Raw genomic sequence first — 22,132 nt, 5'->3', positions numbered from 1 at the left:
AAACTATACAATAAACAATCTATAACATATAAATAACCATAACATTAATACTACTAACTGATAATTGTAACAGTGCAAACAGGTCCAGGAGCAGAGTGCATTGATGGATTTCTGGGAAGGAGGGAGCAGGGCCCCTGCAGATGTTGTTGGTTATGCCTGGTCTCAACCAAGTGCCTGGCGGAAGAGCCCCCTTTTGCAGGCCCTGCAGAACTGTTTAGCTTCTTTACCGCCATATCACACTGTCCGCTCATATATAGCTTGCAGTCCAAAAGTCTCCCAAGATCTCATTCCCACACACTGCTCCCCAAAAGTGTCTCTCCCAGCCAGTAAGCTGGCTGCAATTTGACAAAAAAAGGCATTATAACCTACTGTATCTCCCCTTCCCCAAATGGTACTTCAAAAATCTCCAGGATTTAACAACACAAAGTTGGCAACCCTATCACTTGATGGAGCTTAGGGAAAGGTTGATCAGTGCAGTTCAATCCGATAGAGTCTACCCTGCAGGGAAACTAATTTGGATATTTGTCATTCTAGCAGAGCACCAGGCCCCGCCTGGAAGTTGGCAACCCAGAATGTTAGCCACCAGGCCTGCCGAATCTGGTGTCAAGTGCTAGACTTTAAAGCACCACCAGGCCCCTGTTTGTTCTTTGCTGCCAGGCTCACGCAGTCAGGCACAAACCTTGTCCCGACTGCTGCTTTGAAAACCCAACAACGGAAGCTGCATACAAGTCCAATCACAGTGGGGAGGGTGGGGGGGCTCTGTGGTCATTTGGCGGCATGGCTGAGATGCACGGCGGAGAAGGCAGAAAGGGAAAACAAGGGCGGCTGTCCCCTTACTGCCTTCTCTGCCATGCATGCCAGCCGCGCTGCCAATTGAAGCTGCTGTTTGCCTCCCAGGAAGGGACGCAAAAGGGACAGCCCATGGTGCTGGGGTGGGGGGGTGGGGGAGGCAGAGCGGCTTGCAAGACGGCAGCTGACTCACTGGCTCCCCTTTCAACGTGGCTTGCCTTTGCCATGAATCACTCTCCTCATTCCCCTTTTGACAGATCGATTGACAGCTAAGGCGGCCCCCTAACACGATAGAGGATAAAAACCTCCAGCTTCAAGCCTGTGCCACTGGGGCGGTTTGCGTTTCCCATCAGGAGCACCGTGGAGAGCACACCTCTGATAGAACAGGGCTTTGGAAAGGATCCGGAAGAATCCTAGTCTGGTTTGCCGTCCAACGAGAGAACAATAACCCCACCGTTTGCCATCCTCCACGCTCCGTACCTCCGCATGCCACCTAGAGAGACGTGATTCATGCAGGCATTGCTCAGATGTGTAGCCCAAGGAGCTCGGGATAGCAGGCGTGGATGCTGTTCTGTTCCCCGCGCATCCATCAGATGCATAATGCTCCTGATCTAGAGCACAAAGGGGCAGCCCAGGGGATGACAAGCTCACATCGGTCCCACGCAATCCCCTGTGGCCCCATTCAATTCAGCCTAGAGAGGAATTAATTCCCCCAGATTTTACAATCATGCATAAGAGAGAGGTGTTTCACTGAACCGTTCATTTGCTTAGGGTTGCTAACCTCAAGGTGGTGGATGGAGATTTCTGGGATGTACAGCCGATCTTCAGGGGGTACAGAGTTCCCCTGGAGCGATCGGTCGCTTTGGAAGGATCACAGCAGGAAGTGTCCATCTAGCCCAACATCCTGCCTCAAACAGGGGCCAACCAGATGAACTAAGGGTGCCAGCCTCCAGGTGAGACTTGGGGGGATCCCTTAGCATGACAGCAAACCTCCAGACAACAGAGATCAGTTCACCTTGAGAAAATAGATGGAGTGTGGAATCTTACAGCATCGTTCTCCCCCTCGCTGAGGTCCTTGTCTTCCCCAGACTACATCCCCAACACTCTAGAAGCACCCGCCACCCTGGGTCAGGAGGTTGGGTGTGAAATATGTGGGTTCAAGGAGCACATGACACTGGAATCGTTGCAGCTCTCTAATCGTGAGAGTGCGTGATGCAGAAAGCCCCAACACTTCACAGGCTGATCCTGCGTTGAGCAGGGGGTTGGACTAGATGGCCTGTATGGCCCCTTCCAACTATAGGCTTGATATCAGGGGGAAAAATTCTCACGGTCAGAGTAGTTCAGCAGTGGAATAGGCTGCCTAAGGAGGTGGTGAGCTCCCCCTCACTGGCAGTCTTCAAGCAAAGGCTGGATACACACTTTTCTTGGATGCTTTAGGATGCTTAGGGCTGATCCTGCGTTGAGCAGGGGGTTGGACTAGATGGCCTGTATGGCCCCTTCCAACTCTATGATTCTATGAATTCTATGATTCACTCTGCTGACTCCCCAGAAACCCCCAAATATATTGGCTGCTTCTGAAGCTGCTAGAATCCTTCCTTAGACTTCAAGCTCAGTCCTAAATGGATTGGGTTTAGATTTTAATTACGCCACCATCTGTTGTTGATGCTGTATATTTTGTTGTATGGGGTTTTATACTGCAATGTTAATGTTTGTTGCAAACCACCACGAGACGACCAGTCGTGAGTGGCGGTATATTAAATAGAAACATAAATAAATAATAAATTAAATAATAATAATAATAACATTGGGGACCTGTAGTCTAGAAACAACAGAGGAGGAAATTTTTTTGCAGAGTCTAGCAATGCGGCAGATGGAAAAGACTCAACCGCTATGATTTATGAAAGCTCATGCTGAAATTCACTTTGTTTGCCCTTGTGGTGCTACCCAACTCCTTTGTAATTTTGATATGAGCAATGTGGCGCAAGCACTTTAAATGTTATAGTAGGGTGTGCAGGCGAGTCTTAGCCAATTTGGCCACAAAATAAAAGGAATGGTTTGGAAGGGACCAGAGAATCTACTAAATATAACAAAATAATAAATAAATAAATACTCCCCCCCCTCCAGCTCTCCATTCATAACCAACCACAGCAGTAACTGGAAGAACAAAGTCACTGATTGGCTGCAGTCGTCTCCACCCACCGGAAACGCGGTGGATGCCAACGTCCAGGTGCTGGCTGGAGATCTCCCGCTATTAGAACGGATTTCCAAATTGCAAATCCTGGAGGAAATGGCTGCTTTGGAAGGCGGACTCCGTGGTCTCTCAACAAGCTCCACCACAAAAACAATCTCCAGGCATTCCCCAACCCAGAGCTGGCAACCCTTCAAGGCTAACCGGGGAGAAGCGCGGAGAAATTAAAAACGAGGCGGAACTATTTGTCAAGGAATCGCGGGGCAAGGGGGACACCTTTTCTCGACGGACCGACACGCCTAGGGGGACGCGTGTGCAGGAGGACCCATTCGCCCCCGTGTTTCTCCGCCTCCGTCGCCGTGGTTACCGCCAGGAGGGTTGCAGGAGGCGCCGGCGGGGGAGCATGAGCTCGGCTTTGCGCAGAGTACGTACCTCGCGGCTGGGGAGGAGGCTGCAAGGGGGGGGGGGGTGTGAAATCTCAAGTTCTCCCCCCAGATATTGTGCCCGTCGCTGCTGCGGCTGGTTCTTTGCCCTTGCTGCAGTTCTCCTGCGCGCGGGGCATGGCGGGGCGGTTCCCAGAACCCTTTGCGGGTGAGGAGAGCCTGGCTCTCTTGCAGGGATAATCTTCTGCAGAAATAAAGCAGAGTCCTTGTGGCATGCGTAAAGATGAACCCGGTGGGATTGCAAAGTAAAGATGGGTGGGTTGACTCCCCTCCTTGGAATGTACGTTCAGGAGAGGGGGCAGCCGGGTGGAACAGAACTAAGTTCGAGCCCAGGGCAGCTTTTAAGACCAGCAAAATGCAGTTCTGGGTACAAGCTTTTGTGTGCGTGCCTCCTTCTGCACCTCATCTGGAGCTTGTATCCAGAGTTAAACTTTGTTGTTCTTAAAGAAGAAGAAGAGTTGGTTCTTATATGCCGCTTTTCCCTAGCCGAAGGAGGCTCAAAGCGGCTTACAGTCGCCTTCCCAGTCCTCTCCCCACAACAGACACCCTGTGAGGGAGGTGAGGCTGAGAGAGCCCTGAGATTACTGAAGGAGAAGGAGAAGAAGAAGAAGAGTTGGTTCTTATATGCCACTTTTCTCTACTCGAAGGAGTGTCAAAGTGGCTTACAATCACCTTTCCTCTCCCCACAACAGACACCCTGTGAGGGAGGGGAGGCTGAGAGAGCCCTGAGATTACTGAAGAAGGAGAATTGGTTCTTATATGCCGCTTTTCCCTACCCGAAGGAGTCTCAAAGTGGCTTACAGTCACCTTCCCATTCCTCTCCCCACAACAGACACCCTGTGGGGTGGGTGAGGCTGAGAGAGCCCTGATATCACTGCTTGGTTAGAACAGCTTTATCAGGGCCATGGCGAGCCCAAGGTCACCCAGCTGGCTGCATGTGGAGGAGCAGTGGGGTATCAAAACCGGCATGCCAGATTAGAAGTCCACACTCCTAACCACTACACCAAACCGGCAAAGATGCTGCTGGACCCAAACTTTGTTCCCCTACTTATGTTACATATATGAAAAAAATGGGATCAGGACTACAAGGGCCAGCTGGAGGCTGGCAACACTAGGAGGTACAGAAATGCAGGAAGAAGAAGAGTTGGGTTTTATTCCCCGCTTTTCACTACCAGAAGGAGACTTAAAGCGGTTTACAATCCCACAAGAGACGCCCTGTGAGATAGGTGGGGCTGAGAGAGTTCTGGGAGAACAGATCTTACAAGGTCTGTGACTGGCCCAAGGTCACCCAGCTGGCTGCATATGGAGGAGCAGTGGGGTATCAAACCCGGCTCACCAAATTAAAGGCCGCCACTCTTAACCAGTAGACCAGTGGTCCCCAACCTGCGGGCTGCGGCCCGGTGCCGGGCCGCAAAGGCCATGGCGCCGGGCCGGGGCTCCCTCTCCCCGCCCCCCCCCCCGCAGTAAAAAACTTCCCAGGCCGCAAGCTTGCGGCCCGGGAAGCTTCTTACTGCGGGAGGGCGGGGAGAGGGAATCAGGGCCGGGCCGCGCCCGCTCGGCTCGATCCGCGGGCGCGGCCCGATGCCTTGCCGGTCTCCAGCCTCGGAAAGGTTGGGGACTACTGCAGTAGACCAAGCTGGAAGTATAGAGCAGAATGTAATTATGTAAAATTCACATGCTATCAAAAATTTACATAATTGCATTTCACCCTTCACTGCCTGCTTTCCTTGATTCTGCACCTCCCTTGCTTTGTAAAAAGCCAGCATAGCTTTGCTAACTCCAGGATGGGATATTTGGAGGTTTGGGGGTGAAGCCTTGAGGGAAGGGGAGTGGAGTTTGCAGAGAGAAAGGAATGCAGTGGAGTATAATACTATAGAATCAACTCTCCTTAGCTGCCGTTTTCTCCCAGGGTACTGCTCTTTTTCGAAAGTAGATCAGTTGTAAAGTCCACATCGCAAAGTGGATTTCTCTGGTCCACAAAAGCTTTGTCTGGATACAGGAAGTCATTCTATACCCGCCTATCATTACTCAGTGATGCTTACTTACAGAGTCCTTCGATATGCAACCATAGGTCTGTAAGGTGCTACGCTCTGAACAAACAAAGCTAAGATCAAGGATCTGACTCAGTAAGGCTGTAAGTAAGTGTGAGGTAGCCATTAGGAAAAGACAACATGGCTCTTCAATATCTTTTTTTTCCTTATTAAGACCAACCAATTTGTTTCAAAATCCTGAGAAAACCTCTGAAAACTTCTATAGAGCTGTGAATCGTAATAGATTCACAGCACCTTCAAACAAACAGCACCTTCAAGATTAATAAATTCTGGCAGGGGAAGAGCTTTTGTGAGTCACTGCTCACTTCTTCAGATACAGCTAGCATGGGAGTCCATCTGTCCTTATATCACAAGGTGGGTGGATTCCCACTCTGTACAGCTTAATGTGGTGCCTCCCATGGAGATAGATCAAGATGGGTAACCTGTGGAAGGAGAAAAGAGCAAAAGTCCAGACGGAATAGACAGTAGAAAGTTCTGACTGCTGGACCAAGGGTCTGATGTTATATTTAGTTATTCTTGCCTCCAATCTGATCTGGGTTTGATTCCCTCCTTCTCCTCCACATGCAGCCAGTTGAGTGTTCTTGGGCTAGTCACAGCCCTGTTAGAGCTATTCTCACAGATCAGTTATGTCAGAGCTCTTCTTCCAGCCCTCTTGTTACCTGAGGTAAGGCAAGCTGGTGATGGGGCCTGGGCCTTTCTCATTTGTGGCATCTCCAGGTGTGAAATGGCCCCTGCTCATCAGCTGTTTACTTAGTTCTAGGCTAGTGGTCCCCAACCAGGGACCAATCAACGCTTGACAATTTTACTGAGGTCCGGGGGGGTGTCCTTTGCAGAGGGACAACGCCGCCGCCGCCTGAGCCCCTGCTCCGCTTGCTTTCCTGCCGGCGCCCCTGACTTCCCACCGCCCGCTGGGGGGCGCTGCCAGCAGCAGCTACGCAGTGTCACGCCGTGGGGGAGCCCCAGCCATGGCAGCTGCTGGAGAGCACCAAAGGTGAGCCAGCGGCAGAGTGGCAGGGCAGCCCCCGAGGCAGAAGCCGGGGAGGAGGATGAGGAGGAGCTGTGGCCTGGTACCGACTGATCCATGGACCAGTACCGGTCTCTGGACCAGGGGTTGGTAACCACTGATCTAGTCCAACCCCCTGCACCAAAATCCACCTGCAAAATGCAAAGGAATGGCATAATTCATACAATGCAGAAGACCCAGAAGCGGTACCAGATCCCGGACCCGGGGGCTGGGGACCACTGTGCTAGGCCTTTGAGCTTTCAGTTTTTATTACTGATTTTCTCTTTTTTCCTGTCAACCGCCCCCCTTTTGAAAATGAATTGTATTGCAGCCTGTTATTCTTTGAAATTTTCATCCACTGTATTAACTATGCGTATGTGTTAAGTGCTGTGAGGTCACTTCCCGCTGACAGTGGTACTATCAAAATAATATGCTTCAAAATGTTCTGTCATTAGCAGCCTTGTTCAAGTTTTTCAAATGGACGGTTACTTGATGGGGTCACTGCATCGCAGGCTGGCCCTTCCCTTTTTCCTGCGTCTTTCGACTTTTCCGAGCATTCGTCTCATTTTCCAGTAACTCATACCTTCTGATGATGTGAATCATCATCTGAATCATCAGAAAGAATCCGTGTTGGATCAGGTCAGTGGCTTGACTGGGCCAACACTGTATCACACAGTGGCCCCCAAACACAGGTGCCACCAGGCGGTCCACTAGCAGGGACAGAGCTCCAGAAGCACTCCCACTGTGGCCCCCCCAAACATCAAACGGAGTATCGTGTCTAGATCACAGGAAGTGATGGTACCACTTTATTCTGCTCTGGTTCGGCCTCACTTGGAGTCCTGTGTTCAGTTTTGGGCACCCCAGTTGAAGAGGGATGGAGACAAACTGGAGCATGTCCAGAGGAGGGCAACAAAGATGGTGAGAGGTTTGGAGACCAGGACGTATGAGGAAAGGTTGGGTGAGCTTGGTCTATTTAGCCGGAGAGGAGGTGACTGAGAAGGGATCTGATAACCATCTTCAAGTATTTAAAAGGCTGCCCTGTAGAGGATGGAGCAGAGTTGTTCCCTCTTGCCCCAGAGGGACGGACCAGGACCAATGGGATAATGCAAAAGAAATTCCATCTAAACCTCCGGAAGAAGTTCCTGACGTCAGAGTTTCTCAATAGAACAGGCTTCCTTGGAAGCTGGTGGACATTTTTGGACAATCTTTGGACATTTTTAAACAGAGGCTGCATAGGGTGGCAGGTGACAGTGGGTGAGCGATAGGTTGTGAGTGTCCTGCACATTGCAGGGATTTAGACTAGATAACCCAGGAGATCCCTTCCAACTTGATGATTCTATGATCAAGAGCATCACTGCCCCAGATATCCCTGCCCCAGATATCCCTGCCCCAGATAACCCAGGAGATCCTTTCCAACTTGATGATTCTATGATCAAGAGCATCACTGCCCCAGATATAGGAGCGGAAGAGAAGCCCTGCTGGGTCAGGCCAGTGACGGTCCCTCCAGTCCAGCAACCTGTCTCACACCGTGTCCGGCTAGTTCTTCTGAGTGGCCAACAGAAGGCCAGAGAGGCCGAGACCTCTTAAATTTTTTTGTTCCTTTTTAACATGGCAACCTATATTGTATTATCACAGGGTTGCTTCCAGGGTTGTAATTAATTTATTACCGCCTCACTGTGAACTAACTCTTTTTGTTGAGTGGGTGGAATAAATAACCTTTTACATGAATAAATGAAGGGCTCTGGATGTTCTGAATGGGCTCTTGCCCTTGCACGAAGGCACAGAGTTTGGAAGGAAGCCATGTGCTTTTCTACCGTTTTGGAACTAGCTTCGTTTCTCTCGGAAGAGCTGTTGCTCTGTGGGAAAGCCTCTGTTTTGTATGAAGAATGCCCTTGGTTCAATTCATGGCATTTTCAGCTCATAGTATCAGGTTGTCGGTGATGTGGAAGATCTCAGCCTGGAATGGATCAGAACTAAATTAATGCAAAAGAAATTCTGTCTAAACATCCGGAAGAAGTTCCTGACAGTCAGAGCGGTTTCTCAGTGGAACAGGCTTCCTCGGGAGGTGGTGGGTTCTCCATCTTTGGATATTTTAAACAGAGGCTGGAGAGCCATCTGACGGAGAAGCTGATTCTGTAAAGGTTCAAGGGGGTGGCAGGTGACAGTGGATGAGCGAGAGGGATGTGAGTGTCCTGCATAGTGCAGGGGGATTGGACTAGATGACCCAGGAGGTTCCTTCCAACTCTAGGATTCTAAATTCCATCTAAACATCTGGAAGAAGTTCCTGACAGTCAGAGCAGTTTCTCAGTGGAACAGGCTTCCTCAGGAGGTGGTGGGTTCTCCATCTTTGGAGATGTTTAAGCAGAGGCTGGAGAGCCATCTGACGGAGAGGCTGATTCTGGGAAGGCTCAAGGGGGTGGCAGGTGACAGTGGATGAGCAAGAGTGTTGTGAGTGTCCTGCATAGTGCAGGGGATTGGACTAGATGACCCAGGAGGTTCCTTCCAACTCTAGGATTCTAAATTCCATCTAAACATCTGGAAGAAGTTCCTGACAGTCAGAGCGGTTTCTCAGTGGAACAGGCTTCCTCAGGAGGTGTTGGGTTCTCCATCTTTGGACATTTTTAAACAGAGGCTGGAGAGCCATCTGACGGAGAGGCTGATTCTGCGAAGGCTCAAGGGGGTGGCAGGGGACAGTGGATGAGCGAGAGGGTTGTGAGTGTCCTGCCTAGTGCAGGGGGTTGGACTAGATGACCCAGGAGGTCCCTTCCAGCTCTATGATTGTATGACTCTGGACAACCGAAACCACGCTGTAGACAATGGATTTGGTATAAGGCATCTTCAGATGTGCATTATTTGGGGAGGGGCTCTGACTCCATGGCAGAGCCTCTGCTTTGGGTGCAGAAGGTTCCAGGTTTGATCCTTAACATCTCCAGTTAAAAGGATTGGATGGAAGGTGACATGAAAGAATGAAGCCCTAATTAGATGCTGCCAGACCGATTAGGCAGTACTGACATCGACGGATCAAGAGTTTGACAATTATGTCTTATGGCGTATGTAGGATCCAGCTTGGCATAGTGGCTAAGAGTGGTGGCCTCCTTATCCAGAGAGCTGGGTTTGATACCCCACTCCTCCTCCACATGCAGCCAGCTGGGTGACCTAACGATTCTAAACTCCTGACGCCTGCTTGTACCGGAGCTATCAGACATGGTTCTATCAAGGATGTAAAGTTACAGGGACCTAGAAGCTTAGTCAAAACATAATTACTTAGGACGTCTATGAACGGTCTCACCTGTGCTCCAGTGTAGGTAAAAGGCTATATGGGAAACAGCATTTCTTAATACAAAAAGAGAGATCAGATCTTGGTCTCCAACATGGAATGAAAGCCAATTACCAATAACTGTATGATCAACTAGAAGAAAGGTGGTGTTTAGACCCCGCTTTGTGCTTCTCAAAGGAGTCTGAAAGCGGCTTCCAGTCGCCTTCCCTTTCCTCTCCCTGCAACAGACACCCTGTGAGGGAGGGGAGGCTGAGAGAGCCCTGAGATTACTGAAGAAGAAGAAGAAGAGTTGGTTCTTATGTGCCACTTTTCTCTACCCGAAGGAGGCTCAAAGCAGCCTACAGTCACCTTCCCTTCCTCTCCCCACAACAGACACCCTGGGAGGGAGGTGAGGCTGAGAGAGCCCTGATATTACTGAAGGAGAAGAAGAGTTGGTGCTTATATGCTACTTTTCTCTACCCAAAGGAGTCTCAAAGTGGCTTCCCTTTCCTCTCCCCACAACAGACAGCATGGGACAGCATGTGTCATGGGACAGCACACCCTGTGAGGGATGTGAGGCTAAGAGAGCTCGGACAGAACAGCTCTGTGGGAACAGCTCTAATAGAACTGTGATGTGCCCAGGGTCACCTAGCTGGCTGCCTGTGGGGGAGTGGAGAATCAAACCCGGCTCACCAGAGTAGAATCTGCCGCTCTTAACCACGACCGCATGCAGAAGTTTGTAATAATTTACTGTATCCTCACTCCCTCATCCCTTGTGATGATGCTGGGTGTTTCATTGAATTGTTTCAATAGTCTAGATATACACATAAATTCTGAGTGCCATTATAATGCCTTGATGTTTTCATGCTGAAACCTTTTCGTATTTCTCTGTCCTGGTCGTTTTTACAATTGCTGCTTTTCCAGGTCTATTTATCACAAAAGCAAGCGGTGGTGGGCTCCCCCCCCCCCCCGATCTGAGGGTGTTTTTGGGGCATTCCTCTGAGATGAAGAGAAGCGGGTGGCACCGAGAACGAACTTGGCCGAGGGTGCATTTTTCTCTGCCTGCCTCTGATGCTGCTGGAGCAGACGTGTGCGGGTGATGGAGTGCGGAAGAAGGGAAATTGCACTCATCTGTCTTCTTGCCTTCCTCCTGAGAAAGCCAGGCTGTGGGGCATCTAATAACTTTCTCTCGAAGCGGGTGAAAATTTAAAAAAAGCAGCCTACTGCCTTGAAAACAACTGGGCGGTTTTTAAATTTTTTCTTCTCCCCCCCCCCCCCCGCCCATTCTAGGTGTTCTGCTTGGGAAGGGAGCCTTTTCCGAACGGGATGCTGGCCAGACGACTTATCAGGTAAAACCATATCAGTGTGGCATCTTTTGTCGACCCAAAAGGGGTTTGTTTGCACAGCAGTGGAGGCAGCACTGAGAGACCAAAGACATGTGGATCAGGGCCCAGTTGTCAGGGAGGTGGACTCTCCAGCCCTTCTTTTTTGATGTTTTGTTGGACAGGAACTCTAGGAAGAGAGAACCAGTGGTATGCTTTTTTTGTTTCCCTGGCCATAACTCCATTTTGCTCAATGAGATGATGTTTTTAAATATTAATATTAATAACATCAGATGAACTAAGATGGACGAGACAAGCAGTCCAACTACACCAGCCTCCCATCTCACCCAGTTGCAAACCAGTTCCTCTGGAAAGGCAGCCACAGGACAGAGAGGCCGAGGCCTTCCCCTGAGAAGACCCTCAGAAGAGCCCTGCTGGGTCAGGCCAGGGAGGGTCCCTCCAGTCCAGCCTCCCGTCTCACCCAGGGGCCAGCCAGTTCCTCTGCAGGGCCAGCCACAGGGCAGAGAGTCCGAGGCCTTCCCCTGAGAAGACCCTCAGAAGAGCCCTGCTGGGTCAGACCAGGGAGGGAGGGTCCCTCCAGTCCAGCCTCCCGTCTCACCCAGGGGCCAGCCAGTTCCTCTGCACGGCCAGCCACAGGGCAGATAGGCCGAGGCCTTCCCCTGAGAAGACCCTCAGAAGAGCCTTGCTGGGTCAGGCCAGGGAGGGTCCCTCCAGTCCAGCCTCCCGTCTCACCCAGGGGCCAGCCAGTTCCTCTGCAGGGCCAGCCACAGGGCAGAGAGGCCGAGGCCTTCCCCTGAGAAGACCCTCAGAAGAGCCCTGCTGGGTCAGGCCAGGGAGGGTCCCTCCAGTCCAGCCTCCCGTCTCACCCAGGGGCCAGCCAGTTCCTCTGCAGGGCCAGCCACAGGGCAGGAATTGTTTTAGCTCCGTCAGGGTCTTGATGTCCTCTGGGAGCTCGTTCCACCAGGTGGGGAGCAAGACTGAGAAAAGGCAGGTTCTGATCCTTGATAGACGAGCTTCCTTGGGGCCAGGGATCGCCAGTTTATTGTTGTTCCCTAGGCAGGAGTAACAACAGATTGTAATGTGGAACTTCATCTCCTCTTCCCTCCTTGCACCAGCCTTGCCTTTGAAACATCCAGAAGGAATCCTGCCAGCTGTGTTGGTAAGGACATTTTTGTTGTTGTTCTATTTCTTTTCCATCCAAAATATAAACATGCTTTTTAAAAGGCTCATAAGAGAGGCATTGCAGACCAGACTTTATAGAACACGCTAGAAGGTGCTCACAATCTGACACAACTGCACTTCGGCATTGTTGTAGTGCTACACATACAGAGACATATTTCTATATATTATGCTCTAAACCAGCAATTCCCAACCCGGGACTTTGTCTCTGTATTCTGTCTTAATGGCCTTGCTGAGAAAGCGGGAACCGTCTGCTTCCGTCGACCCGGGTGTGGTGTTCTTGCCAGGTTATCGTGCTTGGGAATGGGGGCAGAGTCTGGGCACATACCCCTGCCTCAAACTGCCTCTTTTCCCTTACCCCCCTCCTTTTTGGGTGTGGCGGGAAGGCGTGGCCAGCTGACATAACTTCTGGCTCCATTCTAATAACATAGATATCCACTTATCCCAGGAGTTCATTCCACCAGGTGGGGACCAGGACCAAAAAGGTTCTTCTGCTGGCCTCCAGTACATGGTATTGATTCCGCTATCCCTGCAGAAATGCCCCCTTCCCTTTACTTTGCACCCCATAGATGCTCTGGTGTGAACTGGGTCCTGTTGGGTTGGCCCTGGTTCTGCTGGGCAGTATTGGGCAGAACTTCCTGCTCGGTTGGCCTTGCAAAATTGCCCTCACCTTTCACTTCAGGGATTGTCTGGGACATTCTACAGGGCTGATACTGCCTCACCCTTTGGGCGTCCTCTTTGGGTGCTCATAGAAGTGGGCCCCCTGGTCCAATCTTTAGGAGAGGCTCCAGCAGCTGAGCTGCATATCTGGTGCCTCTAGCTCAAACCCTGATCCTACCAGGATGCTAAATAGACAAGCTAGATTTTCCGTATACTTTAATCACTTCATGGGCTGGAATGGATCCAGATCGATTCAGGCATCCCAAGTCAAACACCAGATAGATTTGGGCTTTGCAGTTCAGGTTCTGAGTCAAACTAGAAAATTACAGTTCAGCTTAAAAAACAAGAATCAGCATTGATCTGTGTGTGTGTGTTTTTTTTTTGAGGGAAGGGTGGAGTCAGCTGAGCCGAACCCACATCCTGGGTGGGGAACCAATCCCCAGTTCTCCAGGTTAGAGTCTGCCAGTCCTAACCACCACACCAGTCTGGCGGGTGAAGTGAGAGACCACCATCTGAGACTCCAGAGAGCCACTGCTAGGATGAGTAGGCAGTACTGACTTTGATGGACAAAGAGGGAGTGATTTAGTAAAAAAGTGGCTTCATGGATTGCGGATGGACCATGGCTCGGGGGTACAGCCTCTGCCTGGCACACAGAAGGTCCCAGGTTCAATCCCAGGCACCCCCAGTTGAAAAGACCAGGCAGGAGGTGCTGGGAAAGACCTCTACCTGAGACCCTGGAGAGCCATGGAGAGGGGCTGTAGCTCAGTGGCAGAGCCTCTGCTTGGCAGGGAGGAGGTCCCTGGCAGGAGGTCCCTGGTTCAATCCCTAGCAGCATCTCCAGTTGAAAGAACCAGGCAGGAGGGGATGGGGAAGACCTCTCCCTGAGACCCGGGAGAGCCATGGAGAGGGTCTGTAGCTTAGTGGCAGAGCCTCTGCCTGGGAGGCAAAGGTTCCCAGGTTTAAACCCAGGCACCCCCAGTTGAAAAGACCAGGCAGGATGTGGTGATAAAGCCCTCAGCACGAGACCCAGGAGAGTTGCTGCCCGTCTGAGTAGACATGGGCCAGGGTTTCATTTTGTGTGCGTTGGGGTACATCACTCTGTCCTGTTCCCTGCAGGTAACCCACTGCTGAACTGCGTTAGGCAATACAGGAGTCACCCCGCCCACGGCATTGGTCGGTACAGACATCTCTTACCGGAGGTAAGCGTTTCAGATGTGTATCAATTACTCGGCTTCTTAGAGCATGTTTCCAGAGACTTAAAGAAAAGAAATTTGAGGCTGGCTAATCAAAACCAGAGAACTTCTCAGCTGGAAAAGGCCCGTTGGGATTGTGTCGGTGATCTGTCTTGGGCTAGAGTCCTGGGGGGGGGGGGGGGTCTGAATTGTGGCAGAAAAGGCCTCATTGTAGGTTTGATCTATAGCAGGGGTAGCCAAACTATGGGTTCCCAGATCTCAATGGCCTACAATTCCCATGAGCTGGCCAGCATGGTTCTAGAAGGGGCTCATGGGAATTGTAGTCCATGGGCATCTGGGGAGCTACAATTTGGCCACTCCTGATCTAAAATTTCATTTGCTTTCCGGGATGGTCTCTCGCCACAGCTGCCTCACTGAACCGCAAGAAGGATAAGGGCTGCTCTTCTGGTACTTTCCTCGGTATGGACAACATATTATTTATTGTATTTCTATACCGCCCTCCCCGAAGGCTCAGGGCGGTTTACAGGAAACAACAAAATAGTACAGGTAACATCATTCAAGTAACAGTTAAGTAGTCACAACAACAATAACAACATTTACATAATAACAATAACAACAATAACATTAAAGGGAGGTAAAACTGCAGCTGCAAGAGCCTGCAACTTAGGCCAGTAGATCAGGCAAGGCTTCCCAACATGGTACCCATGGGCGCCATGGTGTTCCTCAACACCACTCAAGAGTTTCTAGAAAGTTGGTGGGCTCAGGCTGGGCTGTTGCCCCACGAAGCTTCTGGTTGGTCATTGGGTACTTTATGGGTTGTGCAGTTTTCTAAAAAGGTTGCTCCAAAAGCAGCTGCCACCACTGCCCTGGATCTTCACTGTGTGACCGAAGGTAGCCGATAGCCATTTTGTGGCTGGCTCCGCCTCTTGCATCAGCCATTTTGTGGCTGGCTCCGCCTCTTACAGCAGCCATTTTGCAGCTGCACTCAACATGCCATGTCAGAATTTCAAAATTGTCTGCAGGCTCAGAAATTTTGTGGGGCCCAGGGTTTGAGGTACTGACTGAAGAACAGATAGATTTGTGTTGGAGTCCTGCTCCACTAGCTGGTTTCCGCCTCTTCTCTGTTCCACAACCTCTCCGTTTTGCTGTACAGACAACCCTGCAGTTCTTTCCACTGTGATCCAAACGGTTAATGGTATTCCAGCTGAACCCCAAGCTGATGAGCCGAGGCCAGGAAGGAGCCTGGATGTAGGATCATGAAAGGGGGGGGGACCTCTTGTAATTTGGGAAGGTAATGAGGCAATAATTCATCTGGGCAGAGCACCCGGAAGGCAGATGTTAAAATAGAAGCCATTTGTCCTAGCTTGTCAGGGTCCTCTCGGCAGAAAGGGCTTTTAATTGTGGTAAGGCCTTTTATTTCTCCGCTCCCTTCGTTTCAGAAATCCCACGGAGTGCGGATCCTGTTAGGGTCTGGGTTGTATAGCAGGGTGAATCATAGAATCACAGAATCCTAGAGTTGGAAGGGGCCATACAGGCCATCTAGTCCAACCCCCTGCTCAACGCAGGATCAGCCCTAAGCATCCTAAAGCATCCAAGAAAAGTGTGTATCCAACCTTTGCTTGAAGACTGCCAGTGAGGGGGAGCTCACCACCTCCTTAGGCAGCCTGTTCCACTGCTGAACTACTCTCTGTGAACATTTCTTTCCTGATATCTAGCCTATATCGTTGTACTTGAAGTTTAAACCCATTACTGCGTGTCATAGAATCATAGAATCAAAGAGTTGGAAGGGGCCATACAGGCCATCTAGTCCAACCCCCTGCTCAACGCAGGATCAGCCCTAAGCATCAGCCCTAAGCATCAGCCCTAAGCATCAGCCCTGAGCCCTGAGCTGAGTGACCCAGCAGTTCCACCTGGAAGTGGTAACGTTACTGAGGAGGCAGGGATTATTGCTCTGAGAAAGCAAAATCCTGGGGTTTCAGGAATCCCTGGTTTAGAAAGCTTGCATTACTCCCTTCATTGTGTGGTTTTTCATGAGTTGGGGTGGGGGAGGGAGCTTGCCTTTCTGTGATGCTGCGGTCTGACCTGTCGGGCCATGTGCCCTTGCCTCCCCCCCCCGCCCCGCACGTTGCCCGCAACAACGTCTCCCAGCAAGTTTTCAAGAAGAAGCGGGACAGAGTTCAGATGAAGGAGATCGACCCCGGGACAGAACACACCTACGGCTTCCTGAACATCGTGATGACCTCGTACGACATGGGCGTGGCGGAGCACTACGCCCGGTACGTCGTCAGGCTCTGCAACCGGATGTCAATCAAGATAGAAGAAAGGTAGGAGGGGGCCGTGGCTCAGATGCTGGCGTTCTGTGCCTCGTGGCGTCCGCTTCCTAGACCTGAAGCAAAGGGATTTGCCATGTGGCAGTCCGGAAACATCAGATCATTCAGAAGCTGGTCACAGTTTCATCCTTCGGCGAAAGAATTTAATTGATTGCGGGATTTGTTTGAAGAAAGGAACTCGGAACGTTTTGGCCTGTGCCTTCTTCCGTTTGGCATCAAAGGAAATCTATTAACGAGCAGTGCCGCAAATTAGCAAATTCAAAAGTGGAAATTATACACAGGTATATGGGGGGGGGGGAATAACTATTCAATTTTGACACCCTGTTATGAAAATAAAGTGGTTGAAAACATCTACCGAATAACACCATAGATGAAAATATCGAATAGGGTATTGCTGAAACATAAAAATAGTTACATGGTTTTTACCCCCCATTTTTATTATTGCTTACAACATCTTTTATTATTATAGAATCATAGAATCATAGAGTTGGAAGGGGCCATACAGGCCATCTAGTCCAACCCCCTGCTCAACGCAGGATCAGCCTTAAGCATCCATGAAAAGTGTGTATCCAACCTTTGCTTGAAGACTGCCAGTGAGGGGGAGCTCACCACCTCCTTAGGCAGCCTATTCCACAGCTGAACTAGAATCATAGAATCATAGAGTTGGAAGGGGCCATACAGGCCATCTAGTCCAGCCCCTGCTCAACACAGGATCAGCCCTAAGCATCCTAAAGCATCCAAGAAAAGTGTGTCTCCAGCCTTTGCTTGAAGACTGCCAGTGAGGGGGGAGCTCACCACCTCCTTAGGCAGCTTATTCCACTGCTGAACTAGAATCATAGAATCATAGAGTTGGAAGGGGCCCTGCAGGCCATCTAGTCCAACCCCCTGCTCTACGCAGGATCAGCCCTAAACATCCTAAAGCATCCTAAATTCTGAAATTGTTGTTGTTTTTGTTTGTTTGTTTGTTTACCTACCTGCCTCCCTCCGGGGGCTCAAGTCGGGTTACAATCAAGTAAAATCCAAAAACCCATTATTAAAAACCAATAAAACTCATACAATAATATAAAAACCTATAAAGCCAAGAAGTTGTGATGAAAAACTCTTCCTGTGCTTAAAACCCAACTCATCCAAAAAGGGAGGGGGAGGGGTGCTTCTATGACTCCTTCGGGTAGGGAAAAGAGGGGTATAAAAAAACAATTTCAGACTCCCACTGAAAATGGATATTACCTGGATTCCGTTTTGACAGAAGTCCTACAGAATAAAGAAACAAGGAAAACTACAAAAATAGGACACTTTTCTTTCTTTTATGAATATATTTATTATATTGCCAGTGGATAGGTCTGTTTCTCTCTGTTTGGTTTGTATTGCTGCCACCCTCTTCTGAATATTATTCTCCCCACCAGGCTGAACTTGGAGGAAAGTTGGGTAACTAAGATCAGAATTGTGACCACCGCCGCTTATATGTTATATGTAACTTGTTGATGTTAATTGGGGTTTTTATGGGGAATTTATTGTCTTTTAACTGTTTATGTTGTAAACCGCCCTGAGACCTATTTGGAGAAGGGCGGTCTAAAAATTAAATAATAATAATAATAATAATAATAATAATAATAATAATAATAATAATAATAATAATAATTCTGAAAGGTTAAAATGTTCCCCCACTGCTTTAGGAATGTTAGCTCTGTCCTGTGCATCTTGAAAATGAAAATTAGTATATGCATGTACACCTTGCACGTACAAGTAAAAAAAAATCAGGTCTATCCATTGTGCAGGTAGATCTCTCTCCCTCCCTGCAGAAGTTGAGATCTCTGCTCACCTGCTGCAAAAGGATCCTTCCCTCATCCCGGGACTCCGGAGATTTCAGGGGCAACGCCAAAGTTGGCTCAGGCAGAACATCAACCGTGCTTTGTTCTACTTATATACGAACCTTTCTAAAAATAGGATGGGGCTGTCTTCAAGAGACGGGTCAGAATGAATGAAATGAATAGAAGTGCTGGGAGAAGTCAGCGCAAGAGGCGGGCGGGGAGGGGCTGGTCACCTCTGCCCTTCTCTGTTCCTGGGTTGCTTGGCAAAGACAGAATGTGCCACTGAGTCACAGCTCGCTCACGGTGTTTAGGGCAAGAGATGAGATCAGGGTAGTCTAGGCCAGGGGCAGTCAACCTGTGGTCTTCCAGATGTCCATGGACTACAATTCCCATGAGCCCCTGCCAGCAAACGCCCTGCCAGGACCACAGGTTGACTACCTCTAGGCCATCCAGGTCAGGGCCCAAGACCTACAGAGGTGGTCTGTCCTTGCCTGCCTCTGCAAAATGACCCTGGACTACCTATCAAAGTACCAACCAAGTCCAACCCTGGTTAGTATTTGAGATCTCATGAGTCTGGGCCAGCCTGTGGGACCGCTTAGTTCCTTATGCCCCCCGCAGGGCTCGTTGCTCTTGAAGGTCAGGATCTGCACCTTTACCCAGGGTGGCTGATCTCGTTTGCGTTGGTCCTTTGTCCTAAAGAACCCTTCTTGTTCCCTGTGGCTGAAAGATCATTTCTTTGTGTTGAGTAGCACAGAAATGTGCCTCCTTCCCCTTGCCTTGGAACACTAGCGGCTTACTCACCTGTTGTTTCCATAGCTATGCCATGCCCACAAAAACCACGGAGGTGATGATGATGCAGGAGAAGGGGTCCAAGATGTACCAGGATGCTGTCCTTACGTCCCACCAGCGTGTTGTTCAGGTAGGAGATGTCTTGTTTCTGAAAGAGGTCCAGCTCCTGTTCCCGTTCTCCTCACTGGGGTCCAGCAGTGTGGCTGGGCGATGACTCTAGGTAACCAGCTGGCTCCAGGTCTGTGGCGGTATCCAAACCCAGGCAGTTCCTACCTGCCTCTGCAGAGGGACCCTGTGATGTCACGGGACTCCCCCTCAAAGGGGACCTTTGTTTTGTTCCAATTGTACACTTGCACGGGCCTAGCAATGCCAAATCGAGTCTGGATCAGATGAGTTGCATTGAGGGGGCGCAAAGAGCTTTTATTGCAAAGAGCTTTGTGTTCCCGTATCCCCCTCTTAGTAATTCTGCAAACCAGGAAAAGAAAAGACCTTAAACCAGCATGGTGTAGTGGTTTAGAGCTCCAGACTCTAATCTGGAGAACCAGGTTAGATTCTCCACTCCTCCACCTGAGGCCTGCTGGGTGACCTTGGGCTAGTCACAGTTCTCTTAAGGGCTGTTTTTGCAGAGCAGTTCTCTTAGAGCTCTCTGTGAGCGGCAGCATGTAAGCAGAATTAATAAATCAAATCAAATAAAAAAGGGTGCTGGCAATTATTTTCCTTCTCAAACGTAAAAGGAAGAATTTTTTTTAGATGTAGCCCCGACCTCAGAAGGAACTATGGGAGGAACATAGTATAAGATTTGTGAAAGTTTATTTTTTATTTATTATTTCGATTTATTCCCCCTCCCGGCTGCCACATGCTGGCTTTTTGAGCCACGACAGGAAGTCTGTCGAAAATCCTCCGTATCTCATCTCTTTGTCATGTTTTCCCCTCCAATGATTTCACTCGTTTTTCTCCACCCCAGATCAGCGGCTTGACAACCACGTTTGCACCGATTCTCTTGGAAATCATCCAGAGCCACCAGCCCGAAGGCCTCCATCTGCTAGTGAAAGAGGTACGGGCGGTCTTAACAAGATGCGTGCATTTAGGAACTGCAGGCTGATTCGGTTCTCTTGTGACAGCAAGTCCTAACAGAAGCTGAAGGAGATGCCCAAGTCCGTTTTGGATCTTGGGATTGCTTTGGGATCAGATCCTTGGCAGGCATGCCAGGAGTCCCCAACAAGGTCCTTGTGGGCAATACAGATTCAAATTCATTTATCTGATGATGATTTTTTAGGCCGTCCCTCTCTGGTAACAAATCTTGGTGCGGCTAACATCTTTTAAAACCAGTGCATAAACGGTCTTTGAGACTCCTTCGGGTAGAGAAAAGCGGCATATAAGAACCAACTCTTCTTCTTCAGTAATCTCAGGGCTCTCTCAGCCTCCCTCCCTCACAGGGTGTCTGTTGTGGGGAGAGGAAAGGGAAGGCAACTGGAAGCCACTTTGAGACTCCTTCGGGTAGAGAAAAGTGGCATATAAGAACCAACTCTTCTCCTTCTTCAGTAATCTCAGGGCTCCCTCAGCCTCCCTCCCTCACAGGGTGTCTGTTGTGGGGAGAAGAAAGGGAAGGCCTTCCCCTGATAAGAACCTCAGGTCACCTTTGGGGACTTGCAACTGCTCCTGTTCAGCATGGCTTGAAATACTATTCTTACTTATTTGATCTCTAGGACTCCCCTCCCTGCACAGCAGGCTGGGGGCAACTTCATAGAATTTATACCAAGTTTTAAAAATCATAAAAACGTAGCCTAAAATAATACCGTGACCAGTCGTCGTGATTTTGACTGGATAAAAGTAGAGCTCCCAAAATTGAACTACGAACAAAATTTTTAAATCTGCTTTACCCTGGTAGGGAAGGGGTGTGTGTGTGTGGGGGGGGCTCGTTTTGATGTTCTGTTGCTTGTTTTGGCCTCAACCGTATGCCTGGCGGAAGAGCTTTGTTTTACAGGCCCTGCAGAACTTCCGTAGTTCCGCTAACGATATTAACATGCCGCCGGCATCAATCCTAAGGCGTCACGGTTCTCACCGCAATTCCTGTTTCCTTCCTGCTCCTTTCAGCACACCGAGGACGACTTCAAGGTGCGGCTGAAAGGCCGTCCCGAACTCGAACAGCTCCTCTCCCAAATGAGATAAACCTGCAGCGTCTCACTGCAGACCTCCCCTCTGGAGCCTCTTCGTGGCTCTTTCCACGGTGACTCAGTGGCCACGAACCTGCGGGCAGAGGAGTTCCGCGTGCTGCGGGGAGTCTTGCTTTGACAGTCACACATTCAGGCTTCAGCGCTCTGCTGTGACACATTGCAACGTCAGCCTGACCCCGAGAGAAAGAAGACCGCTTGCGTTGATGCGCGTCACCCGCTAACCTGTGTCTCCCAAATATTGGCCTCTTTCAACAACATATTTTTAAAAAAGAAATAAAGGTGGTATCATTTAAGGACATATGTGAATTCCTCCTCGCTAAGGGAGAGGTGTGCAAACCTCATCAGTTCTCTGCTTTCCTGGTTCCTTTCGTTGCACATGGTTTTGCATTGGAAAGCAGAGCAGTGGAAAAGGCAGGTCTCTGTCCCGTGGAGGCAACGGTGTGAACTGATCGCTATGAGCCGCAGCCTCTAATTTGGAGAAACGGGTTTGATTCCCAACTCCTCCACATGCAGCCAGCCTTGGGCCAGCGTCAGTTCTCTCAGACGTGTTCTCACAGAGCAGTTCTCTTAGGGATCTCTCAGCCTCACCTGGAGTCTTTCACAGTTCTCTCAAGGCTCTCTCAGCCTCACCTATCTCACATGGTGTCTGTTGTGGAGGGAGGGAGGGAGGGAGGGAGGGAGGGAGGGAGGGAGGGTTGGCAATTGCCAGCCACTTTGAGAAAACCTTTGGGTAGTAAAAAGCAGGGTACAAAAACCGAGCTTTTCTTCCCTTCTTTCGCCTGTTATGCCAAACGCTGTGGGTAAGAGAAGAGCCCTGCTGGGTCAGACCTGGGAGAGGCCATCTAATCCAGCCTCCCGTCTATCACAGTGGCCAACCAGTTCCTCTGGAGGGTCAGCAACAGGGCAGAGAGGCCGAGGCCTTCCCG

General features: G+C 50.0%; 1 protein-coding gene across 1 annotated transcript; it reads left to right on the top strand.

Annotated features, from left to right (window-relative positions):
- The first annotated feature begins 777 nt into the window (after positions 1–777).
- On the top strand, positions 778–21,502 carry MRPL48 (mitochondrial ribosomal protein L48). Its single transcript, XM_077344158.1, has 9 exons — positions 778–932; positions 3,158–3,401; positions 11,021–11,079; positions 12,189–12,232; positions 14,029–14,111; positions 16,254–16,429; positions 19,060–19,162; positions 19,997–20,086; positions 21,127–21,502. The coding sequence occupies exons 1-9, from the start codon at positions 778–780 to the stop codon at positions 21,199–21,201; spliced, it is 1,029 nt and encodes a 342-aa protein (XP_077200273.1). The 3' UTR covers positions 21,202–21,502.
- Positions 21,503–22,132: the final 630 nt, after the last annotated feature.

Source organism: Paroedura picta, chromosome 6 (genome assembly GCF_049243985.1).
Source record: "Paroedura picta isolate Pp20150507F chromosome 6, Ppicta_v3.0, whole genome shotgun sequence".
In the NCBI taxonomy this organism is placed as follows: Eukaryota; Metazoa; Chordata; class Lepidosauria; order Squamata; family Gekkonidae; genus Paroedura; species Paroedura picta.
This window is presented reverse-complemented; position numbering and strand designations above follow the sequence as displayed.